The sequence below is a fragment of the Sminthopsis crassicaudata genome, chromosome 4, assembly GCF_048593235.1.
Source record: "Sminthopsis crassicaudata isolate SCR6 chromosome 4, ASM4859323v1, whole genome shotgun sequence".
NCBI lineage: Eukaryota > Metazoa > Chordata > Mammalia > Dasyuromorphia > Dasyuridae > Sminthopsis > Sminthopsis crassicaudata.
In genome coordinates, this window is record NC_133620.1 from 93,339,222 (window position 1) to 93,361,388 (window position 22,167).

The 22,167-nt window shown below is 31.3% G+C and overlaps 1 protein-coding gene across 9 annotated transcripts in view; it reads left to right on the forward strand.

Moving 5' to 3' along the window:
* Nucleotides 1-22,167, forward strand: part of PTPRC (protein tyrosine phosphatase receptor type C) — a 134,555-nt gene that overhangs the window by 82,848 nt on the left and 29,540 nt on the right. For 6 of the 9 annotated variants that reach the window (XM_074308701.1, XM_074308694.1, XM_074308697.1 and 3 more), the window contains 10 exons: nucleotides 540-566; nucleotides 4,583-4,777; nucleotides 5,544-5,672; nucleotides 6,989-7,159; nucleotides 9,927-10,049; nucleotides 11,264-11,413; nucleotides 15,359-15,564; nucleotides 17,178-17,238; nucleotides 19,367-19,475; nucleotides 19,760-19,794. In XM_074308701.1, coding sequence (XP_074164802.1) covers nucleotides 540-566; nucleotides 4,583-4,777; nucleotides 5,544-5,672; nucleotides 6,989-7,159; nucleotides 9,927-10,049; nucleotides 11,264-11,413; nucleotides 15,359-15,564; nucleotides 17,178-17,238; nucleotides 19,367-19,475; nucleotides 19,760-19,794 — 1,206 coding nt within the window. The remainder of the gene's footprint in view (nucleotides 1-539; nucleotides 567-4,582; nucleotides 4,778-5,543; nucleotides 5,673-6,988; nucleotides 7,160-9,926; nucleotides 10,050-11,263; nucleotides 11,414-15,358; nucleotides 15,565-17,177; nucleotides 17,239-19,366; nucleotides 19,476-19,759; nucleotides 19,795-22,167) is intronic. The other 3 variants (XM_074308696.1, XM_074308698.1, XM_074308703.1) reach the window with 1 other exon arrangement.

Below are 22,167 nucleotides of genomic sequence, written 5' to 3' on the forward strand. Positions count from 1 at the left end.
CACCCTGGACCTTCCTGCCCTGTGCCTGCAATGAGCTCAGTCTTCCCCCTTCCCCACTCTACCCCCCTTCCCCACTCTACCTCCCTTCCCAATTTAGTTGATACTGACCTTTCCTAGATATCTTCTGTTGGAAATTTGTTATATTCCAAATATTTTTGGGTTTTGTCTCTCCAAAATCCAATCAGAGGTTTGACCTGGTGTTGATTCTGAGAAATGCCAGGAAGCTAGGCAAAGTCCTGTCTATTCTCTGCCATCTTCTTAACTGACTTTTTGAAAGTATATTGTGTTATTAGTATGAACAGTAGGTATAAAACATTTCCCCTAAGATCTGAACTCAGGTTTTCTGGCTAAAAACCTTGTGCTTCATAAGATCCCTTTTTGATCTAATAGTCTGTGAGTCACTGCTCATTAATCATCATTTATTATAATTTCATCAAGTGGTGGGAAAGAACATGAAACCTGAAGACATAAGATAGTAATTCCATTTAGCCATAGACAAATCACTATAATAATTTGTTTTCTTTTTTTTTCTTTTCCAGCAGATAGTTCAAGTACTGAGCAATGTGGTAAGTTTAATGTTGTCTTGTTTTATGTCTTGACTAATCCTCATTCCTGTCTCAAAGAAAGAAGCATTTCTCCTTTCTAACATTAAAGATGCTACCTATGCCCCTAACTCCATCCTAGACAAATTATTCCTGAGCTTTTTCCAATCTAGTATTAAATCTTTCTCAGATTTTATAATCTTTTTTTCACTAACTCCTCCTCTTCTTGCACAAGTATTTTGATCTCATTTATCATTTTTTAAAAAAAGCTTCTTCTATAAATAATTTTAGATGAAGAAATTAAAGCAATTTCTAGTCTAATAAAAATGCTCTAAATCACTGTTGGTTAGAAAAATGCAAATTAAGACAACTTTGAGATACAACTACATACCTTTCAGGTTAGCTAAGATGTCACGAAAAGATAACAATGAATATTGGAGGGGATGTGGGAAATCAGGGAACTAAATATTGTTGGTGGAGTTGTGAACTGATCCAACCATTCTGGAGAGTAATATGTAACTATGCCCAAAGGGCTATCAAATTATACATAACCTTTAATTCAGCAGTGTATGACTGGGGGCTGTCCCAGGTCTCCTCCAAATTTGGTGTTCTTGCCTGACTACCATAGTTATTCTTCTCTTTCTGTAGATCTTTTAAAAATAGAAAATTATTATTAGTAAAATTAGAAAATTACTAAAATGACTAAGTATATTGAAACTAAGTTGATGCCCATCAGGTGGAGGATGATAAGTTATATCATGTTATAATATATGAATGTTGTGGAATATTATTGTTCTATAAGAAATGATCAGCAGGTTGATTTCAAATAGTCCTGGAGAGATTTACATGCACTGATGCTGAGTGAAGTGAGTAGAACCAGGAGAATATTATATATAGCAACAGCAAGATTATGTGATGATCAACTATGATGAACTTAGATCTTTTCATCAGTGAGATGATTCTGGCCAGTTCCAGTGGTCTTGTGATGAAGAAAGCCATCTGCACCCAGAGAGAGGACTGTGGGAACTGAGTGTGGATCACAACATAGCATTATAACTAATTTGTTGTTGTTTGCTTGAATTTTGTATTCTTTCTTATTTTTTTTTTCCTTTTTGATCTGGTTTTTCTTGTGCAACATGATAGTTGTGGAAATATGTATAGAATTATTTAATATATATTGAATTACTTGCCATGTAGGATAAGGAGTAGAGGAGAAGGGATACAGAAAAAAAAAAATTGGAACACAAGGTATTGCAGGGGTAATGTTGAAAATTGTCTATGCATATATTTTGAAAATAAAAAAGCTTTAATTAAAAAAAAAAGCTTTCTGAACCCTATCCACATAAGAAATCACTATTTTCTACCATCACTTCCTCATCAGCAATATCTTTTTAAAATGTTATTATTTTCTACCCAATTCAGCTTCATTGAAATAATTAAGTGAAAATTTCCCTTCTTTTCTGTTGATAGAAGTATCAAAGCATTTCAAATCTATCTGTGGCTCTATAACTAACCTGCTTATAACTTTGAACATACCACAACTTCTTTATCTTTAGCTTTTATCTTTAATTTTTTCTTTTTCTTTAAATTTTCTCTAGTTTCGTCTTATTTTATCTAGCTATTTTGCATCCCATTAGATGCTATATATCTATCCATTTTCTCTTCCCAGTAAATTGTGATTGTAACAAAGAAACAAAAGAGAAAAAATAGATCAATTGTGTCTGACAGTATACGCAACATTCCCTACTCTCAAATCCCAATCTGTGCAATAAAGGAAGGAGGTGTGTTTCTCAATTTTCTCTGAACTTGGACACAAATCATTTCTTTTTTCCTTCCTTTCTTCTTTTCTTCTTCCCTTCCATTCTTCTAACCTTCCTTCCTTCCTTTTTTCTTTCCTTTCTCTTTTTCCTCCTTCCTTTCTTCCTTTTTTCCTTCCTTTCTCTTTTTCCTCCTTCCTTTCTTCCTTTTTTCTTTTTCCTCCTTCCTTTTATCTTACCCTTTCTCCTTTTTTCTCTTCCTCCCTCCTTTCTTTTTCCTTTCCTCCCTCCCTTCTGTGTCTGTCTCCCTATCTCTCTCTGTCTTTCTCTCTCATAGTCATTTTCATATTGTTTTCTTGGTTCTGCTTATTTTATTCTGCATCAATTCATAATAGCATTCCTATACTTAACCTTCATCTTTAGAGTCTAACACTAATATTCTATAAATTCCTCTATAAGCAAGGTTGTATCTTCTATCAGCAAAGTTATAACTACCAGTATAATAACTAACCAGAGATTCAATCCCTTTCACAATGTCTCAGGGAAGAAGAGGATCTTATTGTAGTATGCCTTCTAATTCTGATATGCTTTTACTTAGAGTGCTTCCTTAGAGGTCTTGTTTTCCCTGATCCACATACATGAAAGTTGCTAGCACAGATTTCCTATACAGGCAGATGTGAAGTCCGGGTTAGCACCCTGGATGCCTTAGAATCAGCTGGAGTCAGGATAAACAAAAGTCCTTGGTCTTTATTCTTGGTCTTTAGGGGAAGAAGTGAAGGGAATAGATGCAAGCTCTCTATGACCTCCCTTCTCATCCACAGCCAAAGTAACCCTGGCTTGTCTTACTCCACCCCCCAATCCCTCCTACAATTATCTGTATAAATCAAAAAGATCAAGCCAGCACAGAATAGTGAGAAGGACCATTTTCCAAGCAAATGTTAATAGAGTATTATCTAATCAATAATTAGCCTTAAGTGCTCAGTTGGTTGTCTGATTCCAGTACACCTACTCAGAGTTTCAGCCCTTTACAAGTAGAGGAATAAAAAAACTCCTGATTTTTTCCACTTACATCCCAATTCAAGTATGGGCATTTCCCACTCAAGACAATGCTTTTACTCAACAGATAAATAAACACTCAAAAGAGCTCCATATTTATTTACCTTAATCCTAGAAGAACCACTCAATAGACATTTTACACATTTTAAATAAATATTTTCATCCTATCATCTCTAATTTCTTTTTATTTTTTATTATTTTCCCCATTACATGTAAAAACAATTTTGACATGTGTTTTTGTAAAATTTTGAATTTCAAATTCTCTATTTTCCTTCACTCCTTCCTCTCTGAGATGGTAAGAAATTTAATATAGGCTTATATGTGCAAAGATGCAAAGCAAATTTTTACATTACCTATGTTGCAAAAGAAAACAGACCCCCCCAAAAAAAGCAACACATGAAAAAGAATGAAAAACCAAAAAACCATCACAAAAAGTAAAGTGAAAAATAGTAAGCTTCAGTCTTCATTCAGATTCTCTCAATTCTTTCTTTGGAGATGGATAGTATTTTTCATTATGAGTCTTTTTGGAATTATCTTGGATCATTGTATTGCTAATTATCACTAAGTCATTCATAGTTAATCATTGTACAATATTGCTGTTATTGTGTGCAATGTTCCCCTGGTCCTGCTCACTTCACTTTGTATTAGTTCATGTAATTCTTTCCAGATGTTTCTGAAATTATCCTGAAATGATCATCTCTTATGGTACAACAGTTTTCTATTATACTCATAGGCCACAACTTTTTCAGTCATTCCCTAATTGATGGACATCACTTCAATTTCCAATTCTTTGCCACCACAAATAGAATTGCTCTGAATGTTTTTCTGAAAATATATCTTTCCCTCTAACCTTTTAAAGATATAGATATAGTAGGGGTATTGCTGAGTCAAATGGTCCTTATGACTAAAAAATATACACTGTCAACTGATGTATCTTGCTCCTCTTTATAATTCTTAAATTCTAGTCCTTTTATTACACACTTGGGTGGGGATTATTCAGATCAAAGAAGCATTACCTTCCTTAATGGTCCATCTGTCTCTCTCTCTCTCTCTCTCCTACCACTTTGGGGCTATGTATTTATAAATTCATAAGAAATATTCAGGATGATTTGTTCTAAGACTAAGTTCTCCTTCAAAGAAAAAGAAGTTGTTAGTATAAGATATAAGTATATGAGCATTTAAATGTATTGATTCTGAAGTTAAACTTAATTTCTTTTTTCCTTTCAGATAAATTCAAAGATAAGACTGTGAATTATACATATATCTCAGGAAAATATAATGCAAATATCAATTTTTCTGAAAATATCACGTGTAATCTTTCAACTTCTGCATTATGTCTTACAAACCTTAGTGAATGCTCTTTGATTACTCTACAAAGTAAATCATGTCCAGATGAAAAGTTAATATTAAAGGTGCCACCAGGTAAATATCCACTTTTATTAGTACTAATTTAGTACACAGTTTTTATTTGGAGTTGTAGCTTAAACAAACAAACAATTTTAAAATCTCATCCTGTCTTCCCTGATGATGATTTTCTGTTATTTTAGCTAGTATTTTCTGCAATCACAGTCAGACAATCTGTCTTAGGCTTCTAACTCAAGAAATGCAAGATTTTAGAATTTAGGGCTTCAAAGGATATATAGTCTTTATGAATTCAAGGTAAGCCTCCTGTTAGTATCAAGTGTCAAGGAAGAAATTTGGTTGAGGAAGAACTTTTATTTAAAAATAAGCAAACAAAATCTGACTATATTTAACAGAAGTAATAATCATTTGTCCCTAATTTGTTTTGCTAGTATGCCAGTAGGTAATCTCCCCAAATATGATTTTTTATAAAAAATTGAATTAGTGGTTTTAGTCACTTCTTTTTTTTCTATTAACAAGCTGATTTCATCTTGACCAAGATTAGCCATCAACCTATACTATAATATTTTATGTGATTTTTTAGAAATAATTGAATGTGTTTATAACTGATTGTAGAACCTGGAAATAGTTTCATAAAATTTTAGTTTTCCCTGTAATAATAAGCAAAATTATTTGTCCTAACTGAGCTAATATTTGTAAGATGGGGAGAAGATTTTCCCTCTAATTCATATTATAGGAATATTTTAAATATTTATAAGTTGGCATAAAGAATATTAAAATTATCAAATATAAATTATATCATGTTTTGTATTCTATATCTCAACAGATCCAGAACATTTTAAGCTAATTGACATCACAAAAGGAGAAGAAGCAGATACTTCTATTAGTTTAAAATGGGAAGATATTAACCTAAATCCTAATTGCACAAGAAAATATTTATCCTACAATTTTGAATGTAAGAATGTTTCTGGGTAATTTCCCCCCTTTAGGTCCTCCAAAGGTTGTAAAATATGCTTATATTTTAACTGGGTTCTGGATTTATATTTTGATTGTTTTGTATGTCATGCAGACCTTCATTATATTTAATAATATTTTTTATAAAATCACCAAAAATTCATCAAAAATGACTTGTCTGAAAATGAATTTACTAGCAGTTCACTAAAGGCATGTAGAGCCTCTAGTTAATTAATATTACTGTATGGAGGGAGGGCTGATAACAAAAGCAAAAGACCAGATAATCTAGTAAAGAAAGCACTGTATTAAGAATTAGGAAAGCCTAGATTCAGATCTTGCCTCAGAGGCTTATTTGTTGTGTGATCCAGACAAATCACTTAATCTGTCTGCCACAATTGTCTCAACTATAAAATGTAGGTGACGATATCACCTATCTCACAAGACTGCTGAAAAGTTAGATAGTATATGTAAAGTGAATCCCAAAGTTGTACATTGTGGTAATCTTAGAGCAGTTTGGTGCAGAGTAAAGTTCAATCATGGTGAAGGGGTAGTTTATGATTATCAGTTAGTCAACTTGCATCATAGAATTCTTATAAAGTAGAAATAAACTTCTACTTTCAAATAAGATAAATAGAAGACTGCTATAAACAACATAATGTATTCTTTAGAATCTCTGATATCCAACTATATGCCATAATGGCCCGTTCCTACCTTATATTACATCAAATAAAGACATTTAATAAATTTGTAGAGTTATTGAAAATACACATTTGGTTAAAGTCTCCAGGTCAATTATTGCAAGAAGACTAGAGGATAGGTCAGGAATCTGTAATCTGAGTCTTAATTTAATAGCAAAATGAGGTCTAAGGAATAATGGGGGACCTGAAACTGTAGTGAAAGGCACAAAGGAAAAAGCAGAATTGAGACACTGCAAAGTCCAAGATTGAGATTATATCAGAGGAATGGGAATTAGATGTGATGGGCTAGATCCATGATGTATCAAAGAGCCACAATAAATTCAATGGTGTTGGAAGGTAGTCTTCAAAATCACAGCAATGCAGAAGCCTTAAGGCTCAAGGATTGATGGGAGCCAAACATTTTCCAGATCATCTCATTTAAGATTGATGAGTGAACGTTAATTAGGAATGATAAATAACCCCTCCCCAAAAATTAAATATCAGTTATTGACTTTTATACTGGGCCATCTTCTTTTCTTCAGTTATAGTGCCAGAGTTCATAGAGCAAATTGCAAATTTGGCTAGGGAATCAGTAACATATTAGATTTGTGCCAGAAAATATAATAATTATTTCTTTCAGGTAAAAACCAGGATGGCAACAAATTACTTGTTAATCAATCAGAAAAAAATACGAACGAAATAAAATTCTTTAATTTGTTACCTCAACAACTTTATATCTGTGATGCCTCTATTACCTATCACAACTACACTTTTAAAGAAAAGAAAATTAATATTATAACAGACTTTGAAAGTAAGTATAGAAATTTTATTTTAATTTTATTGACATAATATTTTTCTTTCTAAACTGATGAATGATGAATGATGATAGAAGGAAGAAGAGAGAGGTAGAATTGGAGGAAAAACATTTCAATTGGGCACACTTTACTAGGTATATGATCTTGGACAAATTACCTCAATCCTTTGAATCTTTTTTTCTTATTTGTAAAATGTCAGCAAAAATTTGTCCTATCTGGCATAGCTGTTATCAAACTCAAGAGTTATAAGACATGGAAAAGTATTGTTTAATTTTTTTTCTTTTAATGATATCAGATCATATATACTCTGTATGAGAGTCAATAGGGTAGCGAGCTGGCTTCAGAGTTTGGAAGATCTGGGTTCATGTTTTTCCTCTGATACAAAATGGCTATGTGACTGTGAGTCAGTCACCTAACTTTTAAGTTCCCTTGAGCAATTCTTTAAGAATACTAGATATAAAGAAAAAGGCTTCTCTATTTTGTTAGAGAAAGGTTCTCTTCAAGATCTTCCCATGCTGATAAAACCATAGGTTCAGGAAATATATGAAAAAAAAGTTTCTTATTATTCCAGTACTAGTTCCTTTGTGGAAGATCTATAGATAATAGTTAATAAGAGTCACAACAAATTATGGATGAATAGTGAGCTACACTGTTGGAAGAAAAATGCCTTTTTTATGAGATCCCATTTCCATTTAATATTTAAACACTGTTATTCTTGTTATTTTTTAATATTAATAAGTAAGCATCAAATGAAGCATGATTATTATTATAGTTGTTGGCTAAATTCATGAGGTCATTCATTGAAGGCCTTTTGATTTCTTCATCATCATTATTACCACCACCACCATCATCTTAACTCTTCTTATCTTTTTTGATGGAGTTCAAATAGAAATGATCCCAGGACAAGTCACTAGATTTGATGTTCTACAGACTTTTATTAAACAGCAAGATTAAAAAAATGTTTTTGTAAATGTAAAAAAGAAATAGAACATAAGCTCATTTTTGGTAGGTCCACTGAAAGCAAACCCAGAACTAATCTCATAGCAAGCAGGGCAAGATGATGATATGTACGTCATCTTCTTTCCATGTGATTTTGATTTTCTTAGCTATAAGGACAAGAATTATGGTCATTATTCTTTATTGTTATATACAACTCTTGAAAATTCAAAAAAATATAATTGGAAATCAACTATCTTTTCAGTTTCAAAGCATGGCTTTGAAGAATCAAGAAGAACTTAGTGTAATTTTTGCATTTAACATATATGCTTTTACTATAACTATGGGCAAGTCACCTAACATCTCTTTGCTTTAGTTATTTTCTAAGAATAGAAGTCATAGAAGAATACTGATTTTTATCAAAGGAGTAGTGGTCCATACCAAGAATTCCCCACATAGATAAAAGTCACAAATCCACCCCCAAACTCTCCAGCCTGCTCCCCAAATAATTAATTCCACTCTATTTCTGTGACAGAGCTACTTCTTTCTTCTATTTCTTGCTTTGATATGATTAAATTTCAGAAACTTCCTAAAACTATCCTTTTCATTTAGTTGTGAAAGAAAAAAAAAGATGGACATCGGTATATAGAGAAGATGTTTAGGCTAAAAAATGTTATTAGATTCAATAAATTAGCAATTAATATTTAGGATTTTAATTATTGTGGAAAACAAATTATCCCTTGATACTCAGTAGATCAGTGACAAATATCTGAATGGAACTTCTTTAAAATATAGAAAGTTCCATTATTGTATCCATTTTTTTAATTTAATATGTCATTGTCTGATTACTGTGATTAAACCTGTACTTACAGGAAATTTTCATACTTTTGTACACTTTATTGAAAAAATAATTTCTATAACTAATATAACTTTTTATTTGTTTTTTTTTCTTTTGTGCTATAATAGCAGCAATTGGTAAAAGTAACAGTAGAATTTGAAATAGCTTTGTAGTTGTTTGTTTCTCACTTGCCAAATATTGGTTGAATTTTTGTCAATTTTTTTAAAACTAGAGATTCTATAGGTTTCACTGGAATTGCCACTTAGGAACAAGACATCTATAGAAGTATTTATACAAGCATTTTCAAATTTACAAATGTGAGACTAGTAATAACACCATTCTCCATTATTCTATAGGGTAAATTATTATTTTGCAATTCCAACTGATGTCAATGAAAAGTGTCCAAATTATGAATTCACAAAATCCAGTTGAGAAAAGTGAAATAGCAGAATATGTAGGTGAAGTAGGGTCCCACAACCACTCATTTTCCTGGAGTCTCCCTAAGTCAAAACATAAAGAGAAATCTCTAGGATTCATTAAGTATTATTCAATTGAATTGAATTTAACAAGCAATTGTCAAGTGTGTGCTACTAGCAGTTGTGTCAGGTCCTGGGAATATAAAAACAAAAACTCAGCATTCATTATCAAGAAGTTTACATTTTATTTGGGGAAAAATATGTTCACAGATGGCATGGCAAAATAAATATATAGTAAATGCAAATCAATTTTCAGAGAACACTAGTAACTGAGAGAAAACAGGAAAGACTCATGAGGAAGATAGCATTTGAGCTGACACTGGAGGAAGCTAAGGATTCTACAACAACAGATTAAATTCAGTCAGTTGTTTCCAATTAAATCATATCAAGAATATTGTAATAGAAGTATGAAATTGTTTTAATTAATGAATTCATGTGTGTTTAAGATTTATAAAAGCTTTCCACATTAATGTTTTCATATCATTTCTTTAATATCTCTCTTTTCTTTAATAGCTCCTGCAGCACCAAGCAATTTGACACTTATATCAAAAACTGAAACAGAAATGAAAATTTCTTGGGTTGCACCTTCAGGCTCTTTTCATGGCTTTGTCATCCGGAGAGACCATCCAAAGACGGGTAATTTTTAATCACTTTAATTTCAGGCCATCATATGACCTTCCAGGTAATCTTGAATGAATCAGATTACCATGGAGACATCTACTCAGTTAGGGTAAAGGAATTTCAAAGAAGTCTTCTATAACCTCTAGGATTCCCCAGCTTTTGAAATAACATAGCTATTTGAAGATCTTTTGCAGAATTTCCTAGTCTTTCTAAAGTGGTGTATTCCCTGACCTTCAGTTGATTAATTAAGAGGTTTTTAATCAATTATCAAGCTTTTATCATGTGTCAGTAATCATACTAATGCTGTAAATATGACAATCTTTGACCTTAAGTCAGTTAGTTAACAAGCATGTATTAGGTGCCTATTATGTGCCAGATATTGCTTTAAATGATGGGTATACCAAAAAAAGGGCAAAATATGGTTCCTCACATTCTTTAAAAAAATTAAATTAAAAAAATTATTCTAATTTTTTAAATTAATGGTTTTTTTTCTTTCTTTGTCCTCTTTGGGAAAAAAATGATGAAAGAAAGTAAAATTCTTATAAATTCTTATAACAAATAAAATTCTTATAATAAATATGCAGTTAAGCAAAGATATTCCCACATTGGCATTGCCCAAAAATGTATAATTCATGCCACATGTAGAATTCATCTTCTCTCTGCTATGTGGTAGGCTGAATTCTTCTCTGTCCAGTTTCAGGAATCATGATTAGCTTTCATACCATTCAGTCTTAATAAGGAAAGAAAATGTTCAAAAATGAAGCATTTTCCTAGTCTAATATATTAGGGGACAAAATTGGGAATTTATTCAGAGAAGCTTCAAGACCTAGACCACTATCTGATCAAGAAGTAGTTAGAATATACCCAAGGATCTGGGAAAAAAAAGGGAAAGGATATCAGCATCCTGAATGAAGCTTGATACAGAAACCCCAGGGAGATTTTATTTCTACTTTGAAAGATAAGAGGGAAGGAAAGGAGATATGAATTTCAGGCCTGAGCATCAACATTAAGCCATGAAATAGGATGTGACCACATATTTGGGAAATAATGTTTACATTTAAATGTTTTCCTCATGAATTTGATAAAATTAAATTCATGATTTAGAGCAATAAGATTCTTTTCTTAATTATATATTTCCTTTGGATATTTGAGTATTATTCAGAACAGCATTTTCCGTGTTTACATGTTCCAGATTATTTTACATTTTTAAAATGTTTTTTTTTAAATAGCTTATAATGAATCCAATTCTACAACCAGTTATACTCTATCAAAATTGGAACCTTATAGGGAATACAATGTATCAGTAACAGCCTTCACAAAAGGAAAAAAACAAAGGGAGTCACTTGCTGTGATTAAATTCTTTCGGACAGATATTGGAAGTAAGTCATATTTGTTTTCTTGCTTTTTCAATGACATAATTAAAACTTTTGAATGTTCTATTTAAACACTTGTAGTCATGTCATATTTGAATAGAATATTTAGTCTAAGAAATTCCATTTGCATAGCACATTCCTCACAACCTCCGTGTGACCAAGATAATAATATCCTACCTTGAATATCAGTAAAAAGTAACTCTTGTCTCAAGATTAACAAGCCTCTGAATGCTGCCCTCATCCTAGTCTCCAAAAGAATCAGATCTAGAAAACATTCAAGCAATCTAGATGACTCTACTAAAGTACATAGACTCAGGGAAAATGTCTTACTTAAAACCTGACAGTGAAATACAGTATAGAATGGGACATTGATTTAATGATTCTGGATCCCACATTTGCAGTTGTTCTGTTCTTTGCATGCTCAGATATATTGGGGTTTTTTTTTTAACCCCCGTTGGAGAATGCATCCAAATGTTTTGTAAAAAATAATGTCAAACATCTGAAACAAAAATTGGTACATGTTTACAGAGACTCTTAACTGCTTCTATTCATTCTTTGACTTCTTAATCCAGGAGTGTGCTTCATTGTGTTGGAATACAAAGGAAATAAAGAGAAACTAAAACAATTAATAAAATGCATTCATTGTATTTACAATTATTCAGAAAGAAGTTAGCAATAATTTCTATTTTTGAATGTGATAATTTTTTAAATTCTATTTTTATGTTACAATGAGTTTACTAAATGAAGTTTTAAAGTCAAACATTGTTGAACTCAACAAAAGCATTTTTCATTTTAAAAAATACACTTTTGTGATAGCAAGGAAGAGGAATAATTTTGTGGCAAAAATTTTTTTAATTTGTTTTGTTGCAGTGTCTCCTATAATCACCCCTTTTGTTCTATCACCCATGAATCTTCTTAGAGAAATGATAAAATTCAAATGTTATTTTATAAATTAATATCTAAACATAAAAATATATGGAAAAGCATTTAAATTGTTTTTATAAGCTCTGTTCTCAAAAGATGATCGGTTCATACTGGGAAAAATTTCTAACCATTTTTTCTTTTAAAAGAAATAAATAGAATACAGACTATTGATCTTAGACTTAGGAAATCTGTATTTAATTCAGCCTTTGATGTTTACTAGTCATGTTTGTTGACAAGTAAGCCTCAGTTTCCTTATCTGGTAACTGGTACTATAATACCATTTTACAAGGTTTTAATGAAGTTCAAATGAGTTAACATATATAAAATGTTTTGCAAACAGTTTTCATGAACTATATAATTGTTAAAAATGTTTTATTTTAGCATATTCAAATATGTGTGAATATTATATATATGTATGTGTAACATTACTGTAATCTTGAAGTGTTTAAAAATAGAAAAATTACCAAACTTATCAGTGCGTCTTTTCCATCAATCACAATATGAAAATGATGATAATATAAATAATAATCATAATAACAATAACAATTCACATTTATATGGAGCCTCTTATGTGCGAGGCACTAAGTACTATCTAAAAATATCATCTCATTTGATCTTCACAGCTATTTCTATTTTGCTATTGAGGAAATTGAGGCAAATAGTCATGTAACTAGTAAGTATTTGAAACCAGAATTGAACTTAGGCCTTCCTGACTTCAAACCAATGCTCTATCCACTACACTATTGATTGCCTTTAATATATAACTGAAATATAGTGTTTTGTATAGTATCTAGGGAGTCTTATTTATTACTTACTTTAACTTCATGATGCTGTGAAATAAGACACTAAGGATTTTATTATCTACTTTCTAACCAAAAGAAAACTTAGGCTGAGTAGAATAAAATAATTTGTTCTTCACTAATGGCTTGTAAATATTAGAGGCAAGGTTTGAATGTAGAACTTTCAATCTCCAAGTCTAATATTTCTCCCTTTTCCAAGTAACTATGTCTTACCCCTTTACTCACTGTCATTTAATTTTTTATACAATTTTGACCCAAATCTCCCCAAGTTCTTTTAAGAAAACACTTTTCTGCATTCTTTAACAGAGAATATTCAAAGTTGATTTTTTTTTTTCTGCAGGCAGGGCATACCATCACATTTTGAGACTGTGAATAGAAGAGGGATTTTGCCTTTATCTTCAATGGTCCCAGCCTTCTGTTTCCTTATTTTTTTTTTGTCTGAGACAATTTTTCAATGTTATCCCTCACTGTTTTCTACTATAATATATTCCCTCATATTACAAAGTTAGTAGGTTTTATAACTACTATTAGTCACTTCCTTCTGGGATTGATAAAAGAATCTTAATAGTTGATGGCGCTAAAAATCTATGTTGATAAATTAATCAGAATTATGATAAATAAGCAAAGCCTTCCAACTCACAATTTCAACATTTGCTCAGATAGGATACTAAAGTTTCAAGCCATTTTGGGGGGATCGTCTTGGTGTGAAATCAAAGAATCTCACTAGTATGTAAGGGTGAAACTGTAAAAAGAACAAAAGATTAATATAAAAACAATTATTATCATAAATGGTAGCTGAGTCATTACTTTAATATTCTAATATTATAGTCCCCAATTTACTAAATGAAAATATAGATATGGCACTTAAAAATGGAGAGAGTTATTGTCCATACCAGATATATGGAGAGGAAGTGCAAGAGGAGACACAATTTTGATATTTAAAAATCAATTATTAAGAAATATGAAGGATAAAAAAATGCAAAATGATTTGAAAAAGTCATTGATATAATGACTACCAAAACAAAGATAATCTGGAAATGTTACTCTTGATCTAGCTACCATCTCTTTCATTTGTTTAAAAAATTGTGAAAATGTTTTCCAAAATAAAAAGAAAATTCCTGAAAAAATCCTGAAAAGGTACCAGAAAATCTTTCACAAATAACATCCTATATCTGACCACATCACTATATGCATTCAATTATAATAATAACTGTTGTCTGACAATAATATATTATTTTAAGTTTTCCAGAATTTTACATACAGTATTACATACATTATCTCTTTTGATTCTGAGAACAAAGCTGGGAGGTAGGCACTAAGAATATTATTGCTGAAATTTCACTTAAAAAAAGAAATAACAACAAAAACCCAAATTAAAAACTATCTGAAATTGAAGGAAACTAAGTAACTTATTCATTGATAACCCAGCTAGTGAATGTTGAAAACTCAGGTTTTGGGGGTTTTAAGTCCAATGTTCCCTCCATTATACTAAGCTCTCTCAATTTTTTAAAAAAGTTAATAGAATACAAAAATCTCAATGTCAGTTGTTTGTAACTATTTATAACTCAGATTCACATGTTAAGATCTTCTAAGATTTTTTGATAGATACAATAATGTAGGTGATTTTATTTAATAATCTTCTAATATTAATATCAAATGAAATATAATATGGAGGCATATTCTCACTATAGGTGTTCATCAGAGTCCAAATAGAAGAGGCATTCCCCATAGATGTTGAGGATCTCTATGTGTTTCTGTTTACAGATGCTATTGTATTGAATACATCAATACAAAAGGTATTGCAGAGCCTCTGAAAACAGATTGTTTATCTTCTATATTATAATTTGCAGTAGGATGAGCCACTGAAACAGATCATTCATCTGTGAATGCAAGAGTGTAGCAATATATATGCATATGTTAATAGATAACACACATTTTGTGCACATACACATGTATGACTATATAGTACATATTTGAACACACGTGTTTATATATAGGTTAAAACAGGTACCAGAACATTGTGGAGAATACCTATAAGGTAATAAATCCATGCATTCTGTGTTCATTCCCACCAAGGAATAAATCTTAAGACTTTATAGTCATTAATATATTCAAAATCTTGTAATGTAAGTTAATGGACTATTTTAAAAGTAGATATTTCCAAAGACTTATACTTGACTTATAAATGATGAAAACTGAAAAGATGTCATTCTTTTTTTTCATATAGAACCAGGCCAGGTTAATGAGATGAAAGTAAAGTTAATAGGTGATAATACTGTAACAGTGGAATGCAAGGAGCCAGATATAACGCATGGTCCCAGTTTGACCTACTATTTGAATATGACACCTCCATACAATAAACAACCTATAGAGAAAAAAAGTTGCAAGTTTACACTGGAAAATCTTCCTTTCATGACTACTCATAATTTTACGGTAAGACACATTTTTAACCTTTAAAAATCTGATTAAATCTTTGTCTAATTGTACTGGACATTTGAAGGAAACAACACATACTTGATTTGTTGATCCAAATTTCAAATTTATCTGCCTCATGTTAAAATTATGGCATGTCCTTATATATATTTTATATTAGTTTAGAAATTTTTAGCTTCTCAGTTTTTACTGAATCTTTGCCAGGCTTTTTTTTTTTAGTCAAAGATTGCCATGTTATAATATTAGCTAGTTCTTCTGATAAGGGTTTGATATTGGACTGATATGTTTGCGTTATATAGGTCAATTGATTTTTCTCTGCTCTGGGACCATACATCTTCAAATTTAGCTAAACATTTTATTTATGAAAGTTATTTTTCACAAGAGTAGTACAATAAGAGAGGATATAGGATATAAGCTCAGTGACAGCTTAACATCATTACTTAAGGAAAGCAAGCAAACTATAACTTAAACTAAAAATACATATCTTGCTTATTTTGAATTATTAGCATATAGTTGTTTTATGAAACATTATTATTCAATGTTAGGGTCCAAATGAATTTTTATTTAGAGTCTCAACTATTTACATGCCATAAAATGAAATGGAGCTGACAAATAGCCAATAATCTTCATAGCTGGTCTTATTTTCTTGATAGAATAGTTCCCTATTTCTTAATTGAATGTGTCAGTGGGTCTCTCACCCTGGTACTACCTACCTCTGTTTTTTTAATAATGATCTTTGATATCTTTTCAGAGGAAGAGGTAATCCCAAATTTAATAGTCTTCACTTTTTTTTTCATGGATTTAGTCTTCTTGGCACCTTTCACTGGCAGTTGAGGGTGGGCAGAACTTGGCTTTTTTTTAAGGACTTGCAGAGGGCCTAGGATAGATCCTAACTCTTGCAAATGAATCACTGTGATAACGATCACTAGATCTCATACTCACTCATAGAACTGGAGAATCTACTGGCCATTCTATTTAAGGTGGGGGCATTTTTACTCCTGTTTGTGGTTATTGTTGGTCTGTAACTTATCAATTCTGATAGCTTATCATTAACTGATTCTAGTTAAAAAAGAACTACTACTTGAGAATGTTAGTTGATAGAGCACTTGGTATTTTTAAAGAAGATTTTTGTAAATATTTTTTTCTAGAAACCATCCTTACAAGCAGCTCATTCACTTGGATATGCACACACATACACACAAAAATTAAAGCTAATGTTCATTTCAAATTAATTAGCAATATGATATAAAATCATTGTAAGGATCCTATTGCTCATGTGTCATTTAACTCATAAAGATATCTCTGAGAGGAAATTAAATGCCACAAATCCACACTCATATTACAGATGAAGAAAACCATGACCCAGAAGGAATGGAGGAGGAGGAAGACAAAGAGGGGCAGTTTCTATTGCTTACTTTCAGATTTCCTATGTTATTCTCTTTAAGGAAAAAAAATATTACTTTGGCATAATATTTATTTTATAATAACTAGAGAATTTAATATTGTATTATTTTTAAAACGTACATGATTTACTTTTAATTATTGCATTGTGAGGTACATTATATTACTAAAATTAAAATTGTGTTTGTGCATGTTTCTTACATTATATCCAGCTCTACGTTTTCAATACAAAGAATTTTGGAGAGCCAGTTCATAAAACAATAAAAACAAACTGTAAGTCATATCATCTGTCTATCTATCTATAAAAAACTATTAAATGCAGTTAATTGGTACTACTGTGATAACACTGTTGTTAAAAATAGATATTTGAATTTTCAAAAATAGATATAACTGCTAAAACTGTATTTTTTAAAATGGAACTTTTTTCACTATGGCACATCTATGATATGTATATGTAGCAAGGTGTATAAGTATGCCCACTAGCATGCAATTAAAAATGAAGGAATATTTAATAGAAAGGAGCTTATTCATGGAATTCCATTTTTCATGGTGAGGATTCTGGCCTAGCTTGCATTGGGCAAGATAGTCTTTGTAATTACTTCTCATTGAGAGATTTTGTGAAATAATAGGCAGAAAAATTTAAGTCTTTGACTCTGTAGGTATTCCTCCAAATGACAAAGATTAAATCCCTTCTCAGATTTAGTGGATAGTTATCAAGATTTGTTTTGATCAAGAAAAAAAAATCTATCCCTAAAAATCAATATATGATGTTATGTCCTTTTAAAACTTAATTAGAATAATCCTGGGACAATAGAGTCAACTGAACAGAAAGCTGAATGCTATATTTTCCTCATTTATTAAATGGGGGTAATAATAGCACTTAGTTCCCAGAGTTGTTATAAGGAACAAATGAGATAATATTTGTAAAATTATTTGGATACTTACTTTGTAAATGGCATTTTTCTTCTTATTATTACAAATAGTAATGAAAGAATGTTTTTTTTAAATGGATCTGAAAGGAATCTTTATACTTAAAATGAGTATAAAGAAATAGTTAATGCTTAAAGGAATTAAAACAGAAAGGCAATAGATAATGAGATGCAATTTGTAGATATAGGCTAAAGCTATAAGTTCCTATGGCCTTTCTTAGTTCTCTTCCCCAAAACAACAGGGTCATCCACACACATGAAATGTCTGCCAAGTTGAATTAAGAACTGAAGTTATTCATGACAAATATGGAAATATGCATGTGTTTAACCTATATGGGATTGCTGTCTTGGGGAGGGGGGAGAGGGAAGAGGAGAGAGGCTTTGCAAAGATGAATGTTAAGAACTATCTTTGCTTGTATTTGGAAAAATAAAATACTATTTAAAAAAGAAAGAAAAAAAAAGAATTGAAGTTAAAGCATTGCATAATGAACTAGTCTTAAATTCAGAAAGACCTGGACTTAAGTCCTTCTAATAGCACATGCTATCTTTGTGGAAAATTATTCAAAAAATCAGTTAGCTTCTTTGCTCTAGTCAATACTCTATGAACATCAATTACAGAGAAGATGCTTACAAATATTCAAATACAAATATTCGTAGAGAGGGTTTGTTCATCCAGGAGTTCCTTATAAAAATGAAATCACAGTCTCTATCCACATTTATTGAATTTATGTATATTTTGAATTGGATATTTAAATGCATCCTGGATAAAGGGACTAAAGATATTAAGGTCCCAGAAGTCTCATTAGAGATGGGGAAATTGCCAATGCCTGAAGCCACTGAAATCATACCATTTAAAAAGCCATCTATTTCTTCAATATATAAGGTCAGTCCTCAGGCATATTTTTTCTTACTTGTTGGGATAATAAAAAAGTTATAGATCTCTTCTAGTTCTATAATTCTAGGATTCTTAAAAAATTGTCAAAATAGGTGAGAGACTTTGAAGCATTCTACATACATACTATTTTTAGAAGTGCATTAAGATTACAATTTGATTAATAAAAATAATGCCAGTCATTTTATTAGATTGCATATTCTTTGAGGGCAGAGATCGGGCCAGTTTTCTTTTTGTTTAAACCTACTATGGAGTACCATAACTTTCACTTTAGAGCTACTTAATGAATGTGTGCCTTGACTTGAATTAACATTAAAAAAAGTTTTAGATTTTCTCTGATTTGTACCTATTTGGGAATTGTTAGGTATAAAGACCATGACCTCAAATGCTTGCAATATTACTTTAGCCTAATGAATGAATATTTTTAGTTTAGTGATTTTTTTCAGGTGGGTTCAGTTGGTATAAAGTTAAGTATGAAAACTGTGTAAAAATGTTAGTAATCTAAAATGATATTTTAAAGGTATTTCACAGAAATATTTTGTTAAACTTTCTAAGTTCATTTATTATTTTTATTTTACAGATAATTCTCATGCACTCATCATGTTTCTGACATTTTTGATTATTGTGACATCAATAATTTTACTAATTGTTCTTTATAAAATCTATGATCTACACAAAAGAAGATCAAGGTAAGTCATTTCTCGAAAACTGGGAAAAACAGAGTAACCCTTCTTAGCCAAAAGTCTTCACTCCATAAGACATGAATTGTCAGCAACCTATTAGCTAGGTGGGGGGTAGTCGAGAAGCTTGGAATAGGCATATTACAGTAGAATTTAGCACATATCTTAACAAGTCATTATATATAGATAAGTATAGGAAAAATAATTTGAATTGAGTAGGACCTTACCAATTGGAAGATCACAAGATAATGATATTTAACTAGTACTCTGTCATAATCTGTCTTATTTTACAGTAGTCCAGATGAACAGACAGAACTTGTTACAAGAGGTAAGCACTTAAAATTTTTGCTATGGGAAAATAATTTTTCTATCTTTGTTAATTGTCATTAAAATAATGTTGCCTGCCAGTACAAATTATGACCTTTGAGGTAACAGTAGAAATTTGTGAGAATAATTTAACTTATCCTTTCATTCATTAAAAAATTAGGCCTTTAAAGATAGGCAATATTACTATATATGAGGAAGAAAGGGAATGTATTCCTTGAGTAGGTAATAGCAGAAAGAAAGATATTGAGGGAATAATAGGGAAAAAAAAGAATTGTTTAGTTTGGCTAGAGAATGTAACGAGGAATTATATAAAATGGGAGTGAAAAGATTGGAAATAAGATTGGAAAGAAAGGTTGCAATCAGTCACCAAAAGGATAGGAATGACAGGAAAAAAGATTTATAATTTTTTTAAATACAGCAGAAATCCACCCAAGATTTTTAAGCAGAGGAGAAATTTAGAGTGACAGAAAAAAGTTTTTTATTCAGGGACAAAATAACTTTTTATTCCTATATATAGTCTTCTTCAGCTTCTCTTTTCAAGTGAAGAAAATAATTCATTCTAGAGTAAGTGATAATTTTTAAGAATTAGACACTAAAATTAGAAAAATAGAAAACTATATTTAAAAAAAATTTACCCTCAAAAATTATCCTCAAAAAGGGGACACTTTTTTGGTGTCCAAGAATTGACAAACTCTAAAGCAGTTCTACACACTTGGGCTTTAGGGAGGGAGAGGTAGAGTACTCTCTAGGGCTTTTATTCAAGAATGTGTCTTATGTACATGTAGAAGTGTTTTTTTTTTTCATATCTTATGGACTACTTAGACCTGCAAAGTTTTGTCTTATGGATCTGATACTTCTGTAGATCAGAACCTGGAATAATCTGGGAAGCTAGTACCCACTAAACTGTAGTATTTCTTAGTTGTAGAATCCTTATCTTACTCATCTTTGTCTATCCTTCACTGTAGCACCTAATACAGGACCTGGGATGTAGTACTCACTCAGTAAGAATTGGACTAATCAATAATTGAGCAAATTTTACCATTAGAGTTTGTTTCCACTTAATTTAGCCTCCTTTGAAATGTGAGATAGAACAAGTCACTTAGTCATTTAGTTTGTCTGTCTCAGTCAATGAAAATAAAGTGCATACTATGTGCTAGGCACTTTGCTAAAAAGAAATGAGGATACATAAAAGATGGTCTCTCCTCTGGAATTTACAAACTAATGGGGGAAGACAACATACAAAAGGAAGCTAAAAAGCTTGGGTGGGTAGTTGGGGAATGCTGGGTTGGGAATAGACAGATAAGGGAGGTACCCAAAGTAATGCTTCCATGTGAAAAATGAGATGTTAAAATGGAGCTCCATCCTTAAATGGAGGTTTTAGAGTTTGTGACTCCATATTCCAATCACAGGGACAGTGGTGATGAGGTAGATGACCAAGGCTGATAGAATCCCTCAGGCTTTTCTAATTATGAGCTTCCAGGCAAGGAAAAAAAAATACTTTCTAGCTTACACCCATTAATCAGTAAACTAACATGTATTTAAACATGGCCCATGAGGGAATTTGATACTCTTTGCAATGAATATTCATTTTATGGAATGATTTTCTTTCTTTTTTTAAAGTGGGGTAAATGGGGATGAAATAAAATGTTTCTGTTAATTATTTTTTAATATACTATGTACTGGGCACTACCCTAAATAATGGGGATCCAAAAAAATAAAAAAGAAAAAAAGAAAGAAAAAAGAAAGAAAGAAATAATCCCCACCTTCTAAGAGTGAGACTGAGGCAGCTGGTGAATTGAACACTGAGACTGGAATCAAGAAGACCTGAGTTCAAATTTAGTTTCAGATAGCTGTGTGACCCACGCAAGTCTCTTATCTGTCATCTGCTTTAGTGTCCTTGATTGTAAAATGGAAATAGAATAGTGTCTGCTTCTTAGGTTGTTGAGAGATTAAATGAGAAAATATTTGTAAAGAATTCAAACACAATGACTGCTACATCATAGATATTAGGGGGGGGAAGCTTATTTTTTTCCTAATTTTCACACCAAGATCTATAAATGGAAAACTAAGGAGTTTTTATTTTGTCCTAAGTGAATGAAGTTTTGTTGTTTCTCAGTTTTGACCCCATTTAGGTTTTCTTGGCTAAATACAAGACAGGTTTGCCACTTTCTTCTCCAGCTAATTTTATAGATGAATAAATTCAGGCAAATAAGGTTAAGTGAAAATGCCCAAGATCACCCAATTGGTAAATGTTTGTGGCTAAATTTAAATTTCCTGACTCCAGATCTGGCACTCTATGCAATGTGCTACCTAGTTGTCTGTGAATAGAAACATTGGAGTTGTTACATGACTAAGGGACCAAAGTCCCCCTCCT